General features: G+C 34.4%; 1 protein-coding gene across 1 annotated transcript; it reads right to left on the bottom strand.

The window, feature by feature from the left end:
* Positions 1 to 11,265: 11,265 nt before the first annotated feature.
* LOC141702818 (uncharacterized) lies at positions 11,266 to 11,955 on the bottom strand. Its single transcript, XM_074506426.1, has one exon. It carries the CDS (start codon positions 11,953 to 11,955, stop codon positions 11,266 to 11,268), a length of 690 nt encoding a protein of 229 aa, XP_074362527.1.
* Positions 11,956 to 21,369: the final 9,414 nt, after the last annotated feature.

Here is a 21,369-nt window from a genome sequence, read left to right as displayed (position 1 = left end):
GGTATTCATAGTGCTCCGTTTCATGCTTATGTATCACTCATTGTACATTGTTGGAACTGCTATGTCAAGTTGAAGGGGTCTTATTCACCTAGGCAGTTGTTGCCCATATTTCTGTCTATTAACACTGAAGTTCCCCTCTTTTCTTTTACTTTCATTGTCGTACTTTACTTAAATCCTGCACAATTTTTGCTTAATATTTCGCACCTTTTGCGTCGGTTTTAGAGAAAACCATCGCTTATACACATTTAAGCGTCGGTTGCTAGTTTAGGCGACGCTATTGTGCCCATGAGTAGACTTATTGCGTCGGTTGCTATGAATAATCGACGTTTAAAATATACAAATGTGTCGGTTTATAAACAGCCGACGCCTAAAATTAAGATAAGCGTCGGTTGATTGAAACAGTGATGCCAAAACAAATTCATAAGTGTTGGTTCCCTATGTCGCCGACGCACAAAGGTGAACTGGGCCGGTTGCTAACACAATCTTCTCTCCTCCTGACATCACTATAAGAAAAAATCCATAGACATCGGTTTTTGGCCGATGTCTATGTTGTTTGGCAACCGATGTTGATGTCGGTGATGTCTATTCTAGACATCGGCCATAACCCGATGTCTTTACTTGCTTAGACATCGTTTCTGGCAAAAAAACTGATGTCCATGCATTGTTTTTTTACAAAAAATGTTAGAAATAAATAATTTAATAAATAAATTGCACCTATTATAACAGATTAAACATATTACGAGCTATGTTTTTTTCCACATAGACATCGAGTATTTTCATTTAGGTGATGTAAAAGCAGATATTAAACATCGATTTCTTTAGTGAAAGGTGATGTCTATATCGGCACATAGACATCAGTTTTATCCCAAACAAAGTATTGTCTATGTTTAATTTAGACTTGAACATGTCAGTCTTTGACATCAATTATTCATCTAAAAGCGATGTACATTAACTTTTTTAATATCAGTTTTTCTTCTTTAAAAGTGATGTCTATATTGTCACATAAACATCAGTTTTATCCCAAACAAAGTGATGCCTATTTTCAATTTATACTTGAACATGGCAGTCTTTGACATCAGTTTTTTATCTAAAAGCATGTACATTAAGTTTTTTTTGACATCAGTTTTTGTTCTTTAAAAGTGATGTACAATTGCTTTTGTAACTAAGATATATGAAATATACGGAACTTGCACTCAAGTAAACTAAAAAAATAATAGATTTGAATACATGCTTAAATACATAGTCTGGTCCTTTATCATCATCAAAATAAACTGCATCTTACATTGAAAATTTTATTACTCAAATGAATATCCCAAAAAAATTAGCTTTCACACTAAAAGAAATAAATAAGTAAACAAGCGCCATAACAACTTAGCTCCAAACAGAAGTGAAGGAACATGAGTTTTGTGTTTTGACTCAGAAAACCCTGTGATCTTCTTTGAAAGATTAATAACAGCTTCATCCTGACCTGCAACGCTGTAACAAAGAGCAAGAAAGAACCACCTCTCATCTCGGGTAAAGGTCCTAGGGAAGACCTATTCAAAGTGTCCAGCCAGCGATTCAAACTGAGGAGGAAGGCTTGCTTCAATGCCTCCATAGAGTAACATAGCAGCTAAGTTCTTCTGTACATTTGCCAACTTATGTCGGTCTAAGTTCCAGGGTTAACTAGAGTTCGTCTATATGCTATAATAGCTTTATCTAGAGAGCCTGCATCTATCCAGAGCTTCAGAAGCAACTCAAGTGCTTTGTGAAGCATTTCCTATAACTTACAATCTTTATTACAGTATATGCGTAGAATTTAATTGATAAAAATCAGTCCTAAAATAAACAACTCCTAATTACTTCTTTCCCCTTATTATAACTGTATTATTACAAACTATTTATAGTTTATGATCCTATGATTCATGAATAAAAAGTATTTCATTATGCTATGATGAAGGATCTGATTCCAAGCCTTTAAAGTTTACAGCACACATACAAATTCTTACCCAACTAAATCGGCAGCAAGGACAACACATAACAGCTTTGATCGAGATGGCATCTTCAATTCAAGTCCCAAAGCAATTTTTTGAACTTGTTTTCGATCAGGATTTTCGGAGCTTCCAAAAGCAACAAAAATGACAACAACTCATTTGATGCTTCGCTGGTCAACAACTCTCTCGGCTCGTGCTGCTTTGATGCAACAACGTGCTCCAACACGTACTAATAATAATCTTACCCATCACAGAAGAATAGAGATTAACAGGTGTTGAGTTTAGTTGCTTGATCAACTTATTAACATTTGATAATGTATTGGGGTTTTTATATACTCCCTCCGTCTGAGTTATTGTTTTACATGTTTTTTTCTCTATCATGTATTTTAAGGCAATATAATATAATACAGTTCTATTATTTATTTTAAAAAAAATTCATTTTCTGTATAAAAATTAAAATATTATATTTTTACTCAAAAGGAAAAATATATTAAATTACTAAAACACTAATGTATCAGTAAAAATATATAAATCGCAAGAAAAATTATTAAAATTAGTCCAGGACAATAGTAATTACGTGTTTTTACACATACTTGTACATTTTCACTTTCACAATTCAGAATAACTTTTTTCCGTAAAATAAGTTTTTAGTACATGCTTACATGCTGACTACTGGGTAATATGTTACATTCTAAAAGAGAAACCATACCCTTCCACCAATTATTACTTATATTATCTGAATTACCAAGTGAATGTTAAATATGAGAATAATGTGCAACCTGACTTACTAGTTATACCAATCAACCTAGAAAACAATTAGTATTAAAATATAAACATCTAAACATCAAAATTACAATATTTTTTATAACCAAGTAACCCAAATAGTGAATCTAAACATCTGAGAATACAATAATAGGCTTACTTGTTGACGGATGAGCTATCTCTTCGTGCATTCATCTCAGGAAAACGATTTCTTATTGTTACTTCCTCTCCAACACAAGTTGTTGCAGCTCTTGCTTCTTCTTCTTAGAGACCCTGTTAGCAGCAAACATTGTAAGAAAATACTGATATATGAAAACAACAGAATACACACACAGAGAGAGAGGGGGGAGAGAGAGAGAGAGAGAATGCCTAAGCCCTTGCAGCAGCTGCAGTAACACTCTGCCTCCTCAACCTTCTGCTGACTCTTTGTCTCAGTGATATAAACTCAGTGATATAAACCAATTGGCATGTACTACATTCAAGTAATCAACTCTGGCAACAATTAAAATAAGAAATCAATAAAGTAACGAATACTTGAATTAATATGTACCCTGTCCATTGTCTTTCCTGTCCCAGGAGGCCCAAATAAGAGTATACCCAAGCAAGGCTACCAGAATTAATCAGTGAGATTTTAGTTACACCAGCTACATAGTGTATATGCATGTGTGACAATCTGAAAATCAGACAATCAGGCACTATGACAGTTTTATAAACTTTATATTTGAAACTCTATGACAAATCATCATTAACAAGCGAATAGATACGAACGAAAGCACCAACAACGTTAAAGACTAAGTAACACAATTTTTTTATAAAATAATAAAAAAAATGAAATTTCTTCATGTTGAAAAATTAGAGTTACTAACTAGTCATTAATATTGCAAGGAGAAATGACACATAAACACTCCAGAAAGTCTAATACTTGAGGGATTCAAGTCCTCTACAGTCTACACCATACTGTCTACCAATCATGTCCCAATGATTTCAAGGTGTTTTACCGATGATTTCAGTACCAGGCTTGCTATGCTAACTCGCTTCTTTGTAAACTCTTGATCTAAGGATTTCCTTTTTTACTTTCTACCTTCCAATATCTAAGAAACAATTCTCTCGTAAAAATACAAGTAACCCATATCCTCTGGAGGATCTTTCCAAGCCCCAACTTTTGCATCGTTAAATATCACCCCACCATCCATCTTTGTAAATATGAGCAACATAATGGCCACAGTGGGTAGAAGTACCAATGTGACTCACCAATCCAATAAGTTTGTACTCTGCATTGGCACAGAACCAAAACTTTTGTAAGAAAGGGTAAAGAGGATAGTAATTAAGCTAAATATTTTAAAATCAGAGGACGTTCAAACTAAACATAAATTAAGCAACCAAAGAAGCATACATTATCTTCTATGGCTACATATTAAAAATGTCAAATCGAGAAACCAGCTAACAAAATTTGGATTAGCTGCTACAATATTCACAAATATTATTATCCTTTATATCTGTAGATTATACAATATGGCACATAAAAAATGACACAATTTCATGCCGTTGACATATTTCCAAAAATTTAGTAATTGGCCCGTAAATGCAAGACTTACTGACATAATCGCAGCCGCGGCTTAGGCCAATTTGTGGATCCCGTGAAACCTTAATTAACAATGTAATTAAAAATAAAAAAAGTATTGAGCTAATTAATTACGCGAAGTGAAAGAGAGCAAGCAATAAAAACAAGGGAGGGGGTACCTCAACAGATTGAATGGTGCAGAAAGTATCAAAAAGATGAAGAAGGTCAGAAATATCGAAAGTAGATGGAAGATTACAAACATAGAGTTGGCAAGGTACTAGTTGTTTCTTGTGTTCCTCCTCAGGCTCAGACTCGGTGTCCAACTCAGTATGATACTCGGTATCATTGTTATGAGTGTCCAGGGCTAATGCAAGTGGAAACACGTCTCCATTTTTTCAGAAACCAAAGAGAAACATGGGTCAACACAAGACAACTGCAAAAAAATACAAGACAACTACAAAAAATTACAAACAATCAAAGTACCTTAAATTTAAACCAAAGATTACCTCAAATAATAGTTGTATCATATAGAAAAATAAAATCAATAAATTAATAAATGAAAGATAAATCCAAGTAAACGAAAATAACATGCTAATTATTACCCAAACCATACTCCTTATAACAAACAAAGAGTATTAAAATTAAAAACCCCAATTTAAAAAATTAGGGTTTCGATTTTAAAAATCCCCAATTTAAGAAATTAGGGTTTTGATTTTAAAAAACTTAACTGTTAAAGCAGAGAAGACCATAAAAGTATTCATGTAAAGGAGACACCAAGAGATTGTTAGCAGACCGGTGAAGGTGATTGTGATGGTGAACCCATCGGACCAGGTGGAGATGGTGGTTACTAAAATAGCAGAGCTGGTGGCGGTGGCCATTAGAGTAGCGAAGGTTGTAGTGGTGAGAGAAAAGTGAGAAAGAAAGAGAGAGAGAGAGATTCAGTGGGGGTGGGTTGAGAGACGAGAGAGAGATTTGTGAGAGATATACTTTTTTTTTTATTTTTAGTTTCTCTGGACAGGGGGAATAATTGGCAATCAAACGAGGGAAAGTTTTGTAAAATTTCACTAAGGGTGAAACAAATTGAAGTGGCCCGCGCTGATTTATTTTAGGGAACTTTAGACATCGGTTGTTAAATAATCGATTTCTTCAAATAACAAAGACATCAGAAAAACACTGGGTGATGTTATTACCTCTTTTAACATCAGTGGCATCCGCAATCGATGTCTAATGTGTTAGTGCATACTTCTTCTAAAATTAATAATGAAATTTTGGATTTACAAAAAATCGGTAAAAACCTATCTTTTTCAATATTTGGTTAAAATAAATTTATTAAGTTTTCGTATTTTTTTTATTTCATTTTCAAAGTCATCTTAAGTCCCTACAAAAATGATCATCACATTATTTTATTTAAGTATTTTTATCTTATAATAAATAATTTGTAGTAGATTTTATAATTTTGATAATAAATATAGGAAAGTATGTTTATTTCTTATAAATTTAGAATCATATTTCAGAATTATAATTTTTTAAATGTTGAAACAAACATGAAAAAAATGTTTCTTGCACAAATTTTATTTTTTTCTTAATTTGAAAAAGTTGAACTTTTGTAAGTAGATTAAAAATTAGAGAAATTACCAAAAATACGATTTTTTTTTACAATTTTACTGTTTTTTGCAAATATTTACAAAAATACTATGCAACGAAAATCAACCAAATATGCAAATAGTTGTATCGAGTTTTTTGGCAATCTAGTCAAACGCAAAAACCCGTGGAGATTACATATAATTGCATCAAGTTGCAAAAAAAGTCATCTTTTTGAAAAAAAATTATTTGTAAAATCATAATTTTGCAAATAATTAAAAAGTATATATATATTTGTAAATTTTTTAAAAATTGATATTATTTTTTCAAAAATCTTTTTCAACTTGAATTTTTTTTTAAAAAGTCCTAAACAATATATAAATATTAAATATAGAACTTAACTCTTCATAAACCATATTATAGATTTTTACATAAAAATATGTTACACGTAAATTTCATTTATTACTTGATCAATTTAACGATTCAATTATATTTTAAATTTTTTAGCATTACTTTTTTTATCACTTATTATAAAATAATAAACTAAATTCTAATGAAATACCCCTATATATATCTTATCATTATTCACTTTTTAATTATTTATACTTGCGTACCTATTATGTACCCTGCTTAACCAACGTTACAAAGCTCAAGCTAAAAAACGTCCATTAGCGTGCAAGTGTAATTGATATTGTATATCTCTCCACCTGTTCACGAGCAACTTCCTCCCCCTTTGGCCATCTCCCATCTATGACAATGGTTCTTGGATCCCTTCAATCTCTTCTACATAATCTTTGAGATCGATCTATTCTTCAAAAGGCAGAAGAGCTATTTAATTTTTTTTATTTTCTCTAATGCAGAAAATCCATGGAACTGCTTGGCTTAGTTGCTGGGTCTTATCTTAGCAAATCGACTTGGGCTTTTGGGTTTTCATTCAAATCGAATTGAGCACTCTACTCAATTTATTTATATTAAATTAGAAATGATAATTTTTTAGGTTTTAATTTTGGGGTTTTTATTGAAATTGATTTGACAACCTTTGTATTGAATGTATTTACCAACTAAGAATTCTTAGTTTTTTCTTTGTTTGTACTAAAAACCCTCAAGTTACAATGTAATTTACATAAATGACATGTATTTAATGGACCAGTTCAACTAATCTATCTCTATTTTATTCCTAGAATTTGAATTCTGAGCCCTCAACTCTCTAGGTTTTTCCCCCTATAGTCTATTATATGTTTCTCATCTCTATTCCCCTGATTCAATTCTTTTTAATTCTCTGCAATTCTCACCTCTCATATTTAGGAATTTATTTTACAGACACTGCATCTCTTGCTACTAACAATATATATATAAGTATAACTGTGTAAACAAGTAATGTATTTGCTGAAGGAATGCTTCGACTTATTTATTTCCCAGAGAGTTACAGCAATATATAGAAAGTGCAGAAAAACTAACATGCTAAAAATTAGCCCACGTACAAAGTGGTTTCCTAAACAAACTCTAACATCTCATGACTTATTCTTTCTCCTAAAAACATGCCATCAACAAATACTAATTCAAATAACTAAATAGAACAATGCAATAATAAATACTTTGAGATTAATTTCAACAATCTCCCCCTTAATCTCAAAGTCCTTCGTTCAGATCCTTGACTCCCAATAGCTTCCTCATGTTCTCAAACTTGACAGTGGCCACCCCTTTGTTAGAATGTCTGTTCTCTGACTATTGCTGCAAACATGCCTCAAGACGACTTCTCCTCTTTCAACGCACTCTCTAATAAAGTGAAACCGTATATCAATGTGTTTACTCCTACCGTGGAACATTGGGTTCTTCGCCAAGTCGATTGCAGACCGGTTGTCTATACACAGCACCACTGGTCCAATAGTCTTCGAGGTGATTTGCACCAGGATGTTTCGAAGCCAAATTCCCTGACAGGCTGCAGCAGTGGCCGCCATGAATTCAGCTTCACAGCTTGAGAGAGCAACGCATTTCTGTTTTTGAGAGACCCAGGTTATGATACTTTCGTTTAGGTAAAACACCATTCCTCCAGTGCTCTTCCGGTCATCCAGTTGTCCACCCAAATCGCTGTTACTGTATCATGTCAACACATGATTTCTACTGTCCTTCGAGTATACTAAGCCATGATGAATCGTTCCTTTGATGTACCTTAGGATACGTTTTACAGCATCCATGTGTTTCTTGGTGGGTTTCTCCATATATCTACTTACCACACCTACAGAGTATGCAATATCCGGCCGTGTGTGAACTAGATATCTAAGCCCACCCACCACACTTTTATATTCTGTAGCATCGACCAATTTTCCCATTTCGTCACGGCTGAGCTGTTCCTTTGGGTCCATTGGATACTTGGTTGGGTTGCAGTTTGCCATGCCAACTTTGTCCAGAATTTTCCGAGCATATCCTGCCTGTTTGAGCTCGATGCATCCTTCTCCTTGAGCGACTTCGAGTCCTAAGTAGTAACTTAGTTTGCCCATGTCACTCATTTCAAACTGCAGCTGCATTTGTTTCTTGAATGCTTCAATGGCTGTGACACTTGTTCCGGTTACCAATAGATCATCCACGTAAACTGCTATAACTAGGCTTTCATCTCCCTTTCTCCTTGTATAAACTGCATGCTCGTAGGGACAACGGGTAAATCCAAGACTTAAAAGACAAGAGTTTAGCTTAGCATACCATGCATGAGGTGCTTGACGGAGGCCATATAGTGCTTTCATTAACTTGTACACCAACTTTTCTTGCCCCTTCTTCTCAAAACCTTGAGGCTGGGCCACATATACGTCTTCCTTGATGTCCCCATTTAAAAAGGCTGTCTTTACGTCGAGGTGATGAACCTCCCACTTCTCTTTGGCTGCCAGAGCTAGTAATAATCTCACCGTTTCCAGTCGAGTGACAGGTGCATAAACTTCATCGAAATCAATGCTGTGCTCTTGTACATATCCTTTGGCCACGAGGCGTGCTTTGTGCTTCACTATTCTTCCGTTTACATCCCTTTTGAGTTTGTAGATCCACTTTAGGCCTATCACTTTTTCTCCAGGTGGCAACCTCGTCAATCTCCACGTTTTATTCGCCTCGATTGAGTCCATCTCTAGCTTCATGGCCCTCTGCCAGTTCACATCTTTTACTGCTTGTGCATAGTTGGCTGGTTCGTCCACACCCATGAGGAGGAGTTCTTCATCATCTTCCATATTTTCAGTAGCAGCATAGACCTCACTAACTAGCTTAAATCATTTGGGTGTCGTACTGTCATCATAATTATCAGAATTAATTCTTGATACAGAGCTCTGACAGCTTGGAGTTCTTACATGAGATCCGTCGCTGTCAGTATCATAGTTGTTCCCAGATTCTTGCGACCTTGGTGTGGTCTCCTGTGAGTTATCTCCGTTATCTGAATTTGCATCATCAGTTCTGTCCTCTTCTTCGATGTTCTCCATGTCTGGTACTGTGAAATATTCTGGTGTATTCTCGTCTCCATTTTCCTCGTTCCACGGCCATTGCTTTGCTTCTTCAAACACTACATCCCGGCTTATATGTACTCGATTTTCGTTGGGATCGTACAACCTGTATCTTTTTGTGCCAGGCTCTCTACCCAGATTTACTACCCTTTTGCTACGATCATCGAGCTTTGTGTTGTGAATGCTTGGAGTTTTCATATGGGCCATATACCCAAAGACACGAACATGACTGATGTCTGGCTTTTTGTTTGACCAGGCTTCATATGGTGTTTGTTGTGTCAACGCCCTTGTGGGTAATCTATTTAGTAGATAGACCGCATTTCGAACAGCTTCAGCCCACAACTTTGCTGGCAACTGCATCTCTTTCAAGCTGGTTCTCGTCATTTCCACTATAGTCCTGTTGCGACGCTCTACTACCCCATTTTGTTGAGGGGTGTAAGGCGTCGTGAAGTTTCTTTTAATTCTGGCCCCTTCACAGTACTCCCTGAATTCATTAGAGTTGAATTCGCCACCTCTGTCCGTTCTGAGCACTTTGATCCTTCTCTCAGGTCCATCTTCAACCAACGCTCGAAAATTTTTGAATGTTTGTAGAGCTTCACTCTTGGTTTTAAGAAAATATACCCACATGTACCTGCTACAGTCATCGACCAAGAGAAAGAAATACCTGTATCCTGAGGTTGTGGTTGGCTGAATTGGTTCGCATAAATCACCGTGAATTAATTCAAGCACCTTCTTTGCACTGTATTTGGCTTTACCAGGAAAAGGTCTCCTGATTTGCTTTCCCATCAGGCAACCATCACAAACTGCACGTTGCTGGGTTATCCTGGGCATTCGTTCCACCATTCGTTGTTTTAACATGAGAGCCATGTCTGTCGAGGAGGCTGTGGGAGCTCTCAAAGCACACGAAGAACGTGTAAAGGGTAAGACAGAAACTAAGGAGAACCAGCTAATGTTGACCGAGGAAGAGTGGGCAAAACGTGATGGAGAAGAGAAGAAACTCCTACTGACACGCGAGGAGTGGCTGAAAAGGACTAATGAAAGAAACCCAAGACAAAGGGGTCGAGGCAGGTTTGACAAGAGTAATATTAAGTGTTTTAATTGTAACATTTACGGTCATTTTGCTTCAGATTGTAAGAAACCCAGGAGAAACAGAGGAACGACCGATGCAGAGGCAAACATGGCCGTAATGGACGATGAACCTGCCCTCCTTCTGGCAAAGCATGACAAAACTGATCCACAACTGTTAGTAAATGCAGAAAAACCAGCATCACTACAACTGATCAGGGATGGGGAGCAAGTAAGCGAGTCCAATATTTGGTATCTCGACAACGGGGCAAGCAACCATATGACGGGATTCAGAGGTAAATTCACTGAGTTGGATGAAAATATTACTGGACAAGTTCGATTTGGTGATGGTTCTACTGTCGAGATCCGAGGCAAAGGTTCAGTTCGATTCATGTGCAAAAACGGAGAAGAAAAACAGTTCTCTGAGGTATACTACATTCCTAGTTTACGAAACAATATTATCTCATTGGGGTAGATGTCCGAAGAAGGCTACAAGGTGGAACTAAAAGGGGATTTTTTGAGAGTATATGACGCACAAGAACAACTATTGATGAAGGTAAAGCGATCCCCAAACCGTCTTTATAAAATTTTGATAGAAACTAACAAACAGGAATGCTTAATGAGCAAAACGGAGGAACTCTCAAAACTATGGCACGCCCGACTTGGCCACGTTAATTATCAAGCCATGGCTCTCATGTCAAAACAACGAATGGTGGAAGGAATGCCCAGGATAACCTAGCAACGTGCAGTTTGTGATGGTTGCCTGATGGGAAAGCAAATCAGGAGACCTTTTCCTGGTAAAGCCAAATACAGTGCAAAGAAGGTGCTTGAATTAATTCACGGTGACTTATGCGGACCACTCCTCGCGTGTCAGTAGGAGTTTCTTCTCTTCTCCATCACGTTTTGCCCACTCTTCCTCGGTCAACATTAGCTGGTTCTCCTTAGTTTCTGTCTTACCCTTTACACGTTCTTCGTGTGCTTTGAGAGCTCCCACAGCCTCCTCGACAGACATGTTCTCCAAATCTCCAAACTGTTCAAGTGTGGAGGTTATTTGCAGGAATCTGGTTGGGACGGCACGTAACAGCTTCTTTACGATGTAGGACTCGTCCATCGTTTCGCCCAATGCTCGTATATTGGTTACGAGCCCAATCATCCTCATCTGAAAATCCTCAATTTGTTCAGTCTCATTCATATGCAGCATTTCAAACTCTGACTTCAGATTTTGTATCCGTGCCCTTTTTGCTTTGTCTGCACCTTGACATAATACTTTTATCGTGTCCCAAGCATCTTTCGCCGTTTTCTTGCTGGCGATCGTTAGCAACACGTCTTCAGGGAGTCCCTGATATATCATTGCCAACGCTACATTGTCAGCTTTCTCTTCTACTGCCACCTTGGGATCGATGGGTTCGATAGCGCGCCATACCCCCTGTGCTTGCATCACCACCTTCATTTTAAGGGCCCAAGCCGTATAGTTGTTTCTGGCAAGCGTTGGATAACTCAGACCGTACGAACCTCCTTTCGTTTTGTTCCCCTCCATCGCTGGTGAGATCGTCAGTCAAAGCCTTCTAGCTCTGATACCACTTCTTGCTACTAACAATATATATAAGTATAACTGTGTAAACAAGTAATGTATTTGCTGAAGGAATGCTTCGACTTATTTATTTCCCAGAGAGTTACAGCAATATATAGAAAGTGCAGAAAAACTAACATGCTAAAAATTAGCCCACGTACAAAGTGGTTTCCTAAACAAACTCTAACATCTCATGACTTATTCTTTCTCCTAAAAACATGCCATCAACAAATACTAATTCAAATAACTAAATAGAACAATGCAATAATAAATACTTTGAGATTAATTTCAACAGCATCTACACTGAGCTACGTGACTAATATTATATAAAACACATGTTACAGGACACTATATAACCAAAATCTTCTGCTTTGTACTCTCAACTACTTAATTATCTTAAATAGAGAGAAAGTGAAGTTTATATTACTGCTTTGGGCTTCTCTTTACCTTTTTGTTTAGGTAACTAATAGATATGAAAATAGCACAATCAATGAGTAAAGCTGTAAATCACTTTTGTTTTCTATCCCTGGCTAATCAAAGTGATTAATTCATGTTTATTGACTTTCAAAATTAATGTTCTATTCGTCTAATGTTCTGCTACTATAGATTATTTGTCAGGATTTTGAATTAATGTCAGTGTTTTTCTTGTCTCACTTTGTGTCCTAACATGCTTTTATCTGAAACTATCTAGTAACATTATTCAGCCTGATTAATAGATTTAAATTTTCAACCTTGTATTAGAATGAAGATAAATAAATCCAAACTTTATTTGAGCAAATATTTTGTGGTAGTTGCTTCAAAGCATAACTATGATAGATCAATGATAAAATTGATATGCAATATTGGTGACTAATAATATCCATCCATTGTTATTGAAGCCATATAATTTCTTACAAATTTCTGTTCTTCTCTATCTCATTTAGTTTCTTTCGAGGAGAGACCCTATTCTTCTCTATCTCATTTGTTGGAATTAATCTGGTTTATTTTGGTTTGAATAACTTGAATGCGGTTTAATTTAATATGATGATGTTATGATTGCTTTATATATTTATCTTATTACCACGTGATATATGATTCAGGGGGACTATCATATACTTATAGCTTGATATGTTATCTTAATAGCAAGCTGATTATAATGTATCTATATTTGTTACTAATACTATTTCACAGAAGTCAAATATTATAATATAGTTATTATATCAGCAAGCTAACAATATTTTGATAGGGTTATCAACGTGCCTAGAGTTACAGCTTGAAGTTATTCTGGATAAACCGAAATTACGGTTTTTGAGGAAATAGATAGGAAAGAGTTTTTGTAAGGACTCTATGGTATATTTGATATGTTTATTTATATTAGAGCTCTTTGTTTCATCAAACTTTTTTATTAAACCCATTTGCTATTTTCTAGAAAGTTGTAAATAAATATTTTATCTTAATAACTTTCTTGTTCGATTGGTATTTGAATTTAAACTAAAGATATACGTTTTTAAAATCTTTTTTTATATATCTTTTATCTTTAGTTTAAACTAGTTGTGAGACTTGGTCAAGATTGGGAGTATTGTTGAATTGATTTGAAATTTAACTTAGTCCATAAACACACTGGGGTATACTTTTTTTGAGGCTGATCCACGAAGTATACACCATGCCATGTGAGAAAATATAACTTGCATTCATTGAATATTCTTATTCTGACCTCAAATTTATTCACGTATATTTATATTCATCGAGTTCAAATTTTCTTTTATAATTTTCATTGTATCGTTCAAGATGTAAAAATTTGTTATTGAGTAGTTGAGTTTAGATAACAAGGCTTCGAGGAGTTAGATTGCTAGAGAAGGCTATGCAGGTTTGGTATAGGGCTTTAAGGACAATCCACTCAAGGGAACAGGTGTTATCAGCATGCTGCTATCAGGAATAAGGGATACAGGGAGATATATTATTGACTCTTATAATCCTATCATTTAAGTGATTAATAATATATTCTCTTACCAAGTTGGTAAGGGACCAGGATGTAAAACATTAGATATAGGGGTCGATCCTGGCTAAAACTCTCTGTGCTGTGTTATTTACTTGCTGTTATTTAATTTCTGCATTGTATATCGGGTGTCAGCTTGCTGACAACAGATATTGGAATATAACAAGAGGTTTTCTGACAGTTTGATAAATATTCGGTAATACTTTCAAATCGATATTAGTTAGGAATAACACCTATTCAACCCCCCCTAGGTGTATAATTTCATTATAGACATCAAATAATATTATATATATAAATGAATCTATCAAGACCGAAGAATTGGTACATAAGAGTAGGGATATAAACGAACCGAGTCGAGCCGAGTTTTGACGAAAATGAGCCGAGTTTAACCTTTTTTCTTAACGAGCCGAGCCGAGCATCTTGATCGAACAAAATTTATGTTCGATCTCGAGCTCGTTAGTAAACTGAGTCGAACTTGAACTTATCGAATATTAGCGAGTCCAGTCATACTAGTGTACAAATCGAGCAGCTCGCTAACATTACTATTTTCATATGAATTATTTAAGCAAACTAAAAGGCTAAATTAACAAATAAAGACTCAAGTATAACTATCAATATAAAAAAAAACTAGGCCCAGCCCCACCTAAAGTAAATTGATTTAATCTAACCTAATCCCTAAATATGTAAAACTAAAACACATTAAAGCTAAAGCTATAGTTAAGGTTCATATCTCGACTCCATCATCTAACATCTCTTAGTTCTCCATAATCCTTTATCCTCTTTCTATATCTCTCACGATGCACAAATTTGATTTATGTTGTAATGTTCAATTTTGTTGTGTTTTATTGTAGATTTTTATTTTAAAATGGCTTCTTAAATAAAGAAGTGGCAGTTTAAATATATAGCATTAAAATAGAAAAAATATTATACGTTTTTTTTGAGCTCTAAAGAGCCGAACACGAGTTATTTAATTTCAAACCGATTTACTAATTTTGTATCGATCTCAAGCTGAGCTCGATTCAAACATGCTAGAGTTTAGCTCAAGCTCATTAAGCTTAAAGAACATTTTATGTGTTCAAGTTCGAGCTCTTAACGAGCCCCGCCGAATCGATCTTTAATTTAAAGAGCCGTGCTTGAACTGTTCACGAACAGCTCGGTTCATTTACCTCTTAGTTGCAATATAGAAGTCTACATCTCAACAATGGAAAAAGTTCTTTAATATAATTAAGCATCATTGGTAATATGATGTTGAATATATTTGAAACTACTATCAACAGTAAAGATTGAAAGATTCTAGCGTAATTGTTTTTTTCAGAATGGACTTGACAACTTGTTTGAAAAGATTATCTTAAGATAAAGTTGGTGTTAGTCATCTACAAACTAAATTATTGCAATAGGAATCAAGGAAATAATATGGGTTAACAGTTCTGGCAAGTTAAATTTATTAACTACAATTTTTCATCTAAAAGAATCTTAAAACGTTAAGGGGTGACCTCCTTTGATATCCCATGTCTATCTTAACTGTTTATCACAATCAGAAAATTATTAGTTCTAAGGGTTATGATATTAATTGTTAGGTGTTTGTGATGAGCTCATGACATTACATTTTCAAGTGTAATACAAGAACCACCAAACTCATCCTACTCATTTGGATTTTGAAAGATCTACATGTGCGAGTTGTGGTAGTGTTGTTATACCACCTAGCTGTTGCAACTAACACAGACCACTCACGTGTTGTTATATCCTAATGGAATCATTATACCCCTCACCATGGCTGAGAACTTATAAAATATAAAAATATAATAATCATTTGTTTTTTAAGATGATAATATGTGGTTGTGATTTGAAGCACTTAAATGTCGTAAATGATTATTAGGTGTAATAGTTTGTCATGTTGTTGAAACGATACTAATTTGAAAACTTAAAAATGTAAAAAAAATCCAAAAATGTAAAATTGCACAAGTGTTAAGCACTATAAGTGACAATTTGTAATTAAGTAATTAGAATAGAGGTACCAAATTGGTAAGCAAACTAGATTTCAACTGTCACATGTCATGCTATAAATCAATTAATAATAGCGGACCCCCTACATTCACACAAATTCCACCAATAATATCATCTCAGTCACCATGTCCTGTAATTTGGAACCAAATTTTGGTATACAATTTGATACTTCTAACAATACTCAAACTGATAATATTATTTTTAAGTTCTTTTTTTCTTTTTAGTTGTTGTTATTATTGACGTCTTTTTTGCTTTATTCTAATTATTAAAATTCATTGGTAAACTGTGATATATATATATATGTATATATATCAAGAGAGAGATATAGAGAGCAATATATATTAAAAATTTAAAGTCAACCAATCAAGTAAAAGATTAAAGGTTATTTTTTAATTTAGTACAAAAATTGTACTTCGGGCGGTAGAGGACATATGGATAATGATTCCCAACATGGTGAAAATGTTTGTTCTTTTCTTTTTTAGATTCAAATTAATCAACTCTCATTTGTTCCAAAATGGCAGCTCCACCATCATCAATTTTATTTTCTGCTCTTTTCCTTTTTTTCTCGATCTCTCTTGCAGCTTTCCTCCCCACTAGTTTTTAAAGTTCGTTCTCCCTCACCACGCATTCAGGAGTACATGGAGAAGAAGTTGTAGTACTGTCCCTTTGATTTTTTTGGATTTTTTGTAGCAAAACTTACATTCCATTTCGGTTTCTCTAAACATTCTAGCAATACTCTAACGAAATATTAGTTTTGTACAAGGTTTTGTACATATCTTTTGCACGGTTGATCTGTTTTAGTTATTACAAGAAGTAAATCAACCATAAAATTACATTAAACTTGTTTATAATAAACTAAATAAAGACTATAAATTACCTTATCACTTTCGGATCAGCCACTTGGTGCACCTACTTGGTTATAAAATACATGAAATTTATTAATCTCAAGTTCAATAACAGACAATGAGTTCTAAGTACAGTCAGATTGAACATCTTCATGCCTAATAAAATTGTCATATACTCTTTCCCAATAGCTTCCATTAGTTTGATGAACTCGAGTGATAGGGTCGGATGATAAATTTTGGAATGCCGAAATAAGCGTCTCATCCTCCTATTTCGTAAAATTTTTTATTTGGGCCCTTTTATCTTTTATTTTTTGCGAAGAAAAAACCTGGGGTGAAATAACGCTCACTTCTTCACTTAGTTCACCACTATGATATTGTGAAAAATAGATATTTTCAGTACATTATGTATACTCATCACACTAGAAGAAAAAAGGCTAAATTTCACCAAAAAAATCAGTCGAATTTAGAAGTTCGACCGTATTTAACTAAATTCGACCGACTAATTAAGACTGGATAAATACAACCGCTTAAATTCGACCGGCCAAATTTGACTAAAGGCGGTCGAATTTATATTTTCAATTAAAATTTGAAAATCCCGCACAAAAATTTGAATTTTCTGGAAAATTTAAAAGGCCTGCCCAAAAATTAAATTCGACCTTATATGGTCTAAAATACAATTTTAAATTCGACTGCTTTTGGTTGAATTCAATAAAAAATGCTTAAAAAAAATCTCATCGGAAACCGGAAAATTTCCTTTTCCCAAGGTTCTGGGCATATTTTGGCAACCCAATATTCCGGGCATATGTGAATTTGAATATACACACGCAGACACAATCAAGCTTTAATCCACCTCCTGCTTAGCTTCCTCTCAAAACATTCAACATCATCCTCACCTTTTCTCTCCCAATCGAGTTGACATACCTTTTTATCAAAAACCTCACTAAAAATCTACTCAAAACCTCCCCATCCCCACACTCTAAAGTTAAACCACTAAATCTCATATTACAAAGCCGGCAAACAATTATCCCGAGTCGACTCAGAGTTAACTCTCCTCAACATCATCTCCAAACTCATCGCCATATTGTGATGCAACATAATTGACTTTCCCTCCACACACCTGGCCATATTACACAACACGGGTAATACTCACACCGCCACATCATCATTCTCTAACAAACTTAACAGAATTGTAACTACTCTGAGTTTAATCATTTTAACTTGGTTACTCTTTATCAACGAGAGATTGTAAAGCGCCAATGCCAAGTCATTTCGAGTTCGCTCACTCTCCGACCTTAGCGCGTGTAACAACGGCTCCAACACGCCGAGAACTCCGATCTCCGTCGATGGTGGAGGAGTTGTGTCGGGTCGACCGAGAGACTTCGGGTCGGAAAAAGTCGGAGAGACCGAGAGTTCGGAGAAAAATTGAAATAAATTTATGTAACAGGATGAGGACTATTAAAGTGAGGTGAGCGGGGGAGAAGATGGTGGAGGGAGGGGAGTCCAAGTATGAGGAGAGAGAGAAATGTGGGTTGACTCGCTGTAGTGACATATTTTTGGTTTGTTTTGAGTTCAGGACTTCATGTTATTGAGAGACAGTGAGGGGGTTCGGAGATGTGAGTGGATATAGATGCAGGCGGCCACTGCTTTTTGCTTCTGTTTGTGATGGTCTTGTATAGAAAATGGTAATTAACTAGGTCTTTTTAATGGTTCGGGCCTTAATTTAATTAAGTGCTTTCCAATTTAAATTTTTTAAATTATTTCCATGATATATAACTTTTGGTAAATTATTTTAATATTATGATTTTTTACAAGAATTTGAATTTTACAAAAACTTATTTTAACCATTATTTTAAAAAGAACATAGAATCGTGATTTTTATTATTTATCATAAATCCCACCAGTATTAGTCTGCAGTGGAATTTACTATTAAGTTTAATTATATCTTATTGGTTAAAAGTAATCAAGAAAATAGAAGAAACATTATAGGGTTACAAACCCCTAAATCCATTTTGTAAAACTAACTAAGATTTACTTATTTAAATTAGTTGATTTTTCTCGAGAATCCTTTACTTTTTGAAAATTGTTATATTTGTACGGTTGGATTCATATAATAATTAAATATGAATCACAAAATCAAATCATAATCAAAGTTTTAAATTAAAATAATTTTATTTGGTTTTAAAAAGTCAAACAATAGTTTGACTAGCTAGTACAGTTAACTAGTGTTAAATCCTAAATTGGTGTTTTAGTTTTTAAAAAATATTTTTCATCAATCCAACAGTATAAATGTCAACATATATATATATATTAGTGATATAACCAAAGTTTTAGGTCAAAATAATTTTATTTGATTTTCCATTTGAAAAGTCAAACATCAGTTTCAGATCAAAATAATTTTCTATGGTTTGACATTTCAACATTCATGTATCGGTTTGACTAGTACAACTAACTAGTGTTTAGTCCTGAATTGGTGTTTTGATTTTTTTAAAAATATTTTTCATCAATCCAACTGTATGGATTTCAATAGATATATATATTAGTGATATAACGAAAATTCAGATTAAAACAAATTTGGTTTTCCATTTTCAACAGTCAAACATAACACAACTACATAGTGTTTGGTCCTGCATTGGTGTTTCAATTTTTTTTTAAATATTTTTCATCGATCAAACCGTATGGATGTTGATAGATATACATATTAGTGATATAACCAAAATTTCACATCAAAATAATTTGATTTGGTTTGCCATTTTAAAAGTCAAATATCAGTATGACTAACACATAGTGTTTGGTCCTAAATTGGTGTTTTGATTTTTTTTAAAATATTTTTCATCGATCCAACCTTATGGAAGTCGATAGATATACATATTAGTGATATAACCAAAATTTTAGATCAAAATAATTTTATTTGGTTTGCCATTTTAAAACTCAAGCATCAGTTTGACTAGTACACGTAACTAGTGTTTAGTCCTGAACTAGTGTTTTTAATTTTTTAAAAATATTTTTTATCGATCCAATCTATTAGGTAATTAATAAAACATAGTGGGGGTGAATGTGTTTTAGGATATTTCATATTTTTTGAAATATAATGGATATGGTGAAGAAAGCAATCTAATTTGTAGAGATAAAGTGTTTTAAGAGAAATGATAAAACATGCACATAAACACACTATCTTCAAAACTCACTTAGTGGTTGAGTATAAAAAATAAGCAAAGGCAATATTTATGTGAATGAGTACGAAATACAACCAAGATTATTAAATGAATGAGAATGAAGTACAACCTCGTTGATTAAATGAGAATGATAACCAGAATTGAGAGTCCAATGTACTATATTTAGGTAATGGAGCATCATATCACACGACTGGTACCAAGTCTAAGTTCAAGAGTTTAGATGAAAGCGTGACTGGAAAATCAGGTTCGGCGTCGCTATGAAGGGTAAGGGTAAAGTTGGTTTTAGATGCAAAAAAGGAGAATAATTGAATATCCATAAGGTCTAATATATTCGTGAACCTGTGCAGCAATATCATATCTTTGGGTCAACTAGCTGGGAAAAGAATGATGTCACACTTAGAGGGCTTTATTTGTGGGTGTATGACAGTAAAAAATGCTTAGTCATGAAAGGTAGACGCTCTAAAAATAGACTATAAAAGATTGTCCTAGAAACTTTGAAACCTTCATGTCTACTAGTTAATAGGGAATAATCAACTTGGGTGTGGCACTCAAGGTTTGGCCATGTTAACTTTCAAGTGATAAAATTAATATCACCATAATGGCACACGGCATACCTATTTTCTTTTAACTGAAGACTTTATATGAAAGTTGTTTAATGTCAAAGAAAATCAGAAATTCTATTACAAAGAATATTGATTATCGAGCTAAGAGGGTGTTGGAGGTGTTGGGATTAATTCATGGTGATATTTCCAGACGTATTTCACCATAGACAACAGCGGCCAACATGTATTTTTTACTCTTAGTTGATGACTTTACTTATTTAGTGTCGATTTTAAAGTTGAAAGGAAAAATTGAGGCCTTCAATGCATTCAAAAAGTTTAGAATCTTGGTTGAAAAAGAATCAAAAGAAAAATTGAAGTGTTTCATATGGACAGGGGTGGATAATTTAACTCGAAAGAATTCTTAAATTATTGTGAAATATTGTGTGGCCCAAATAAAACTGCCTAGTATGCATACAAGCAAACTCAGTGATCGTCGTAAGTTGGTGTGGGTAATATCGGGAGAGAGGACATAACTAAAGTGTATCACTCCTATAATCCAAATTTTGGCTCTATACATGACATTATATTTGAAGAAAAAAGGCCACGGCTATGAGTTGTTGAACAGGAATCATAGAATTTTGGATCACATGATTCATTTATTTTGGTAGGAAAATCGGTCGAATGAAGGTGCTGAACAAGGTGGCTATCAAAGCGAGGAGGAACCAACAACTTCTAGCATGAATACAGGGAGCCATACAATCCGAACAGAGAAATATGAGACAGGGAAAGTAGCGCACAAAATTATGCACAGAGTAAGTCATCAAATAGTAGCAATAGTGAAC

The sequence above is a fragment of the Apium graveolens genome, unplaced genomic scaffold (genome assembly GCF_009905375.1).
Source record: "Apium graveolens cultivar Ventura unplaced genomic scaffold, ASM990537v1 ctg5769, whole genome shotgun sequence".
Classification (NCBI taxonomy): domain Eukaryota; kingdom Viridiplantae; phylum Streptophyta; class Magnoliopsida; order Apiales; family Apiaceae; genus Apium; species Apium graveolens.
The sequence above is the reverse complement of the archived record's forward strand: the minus strand, read 5'-3'. Positions and strand labels throughout refer to the sequence as shown.

What these genes read in the sequence shown, in the direction of transcription:
- LOC141702818 (XM_074506426.1), bottom strand. Translation starts at nt 11,955, where the DNA reads ATGGAGGGGAACAAAACGAAAGGAGGTTCGTACGGTCTGAGTTATCCA.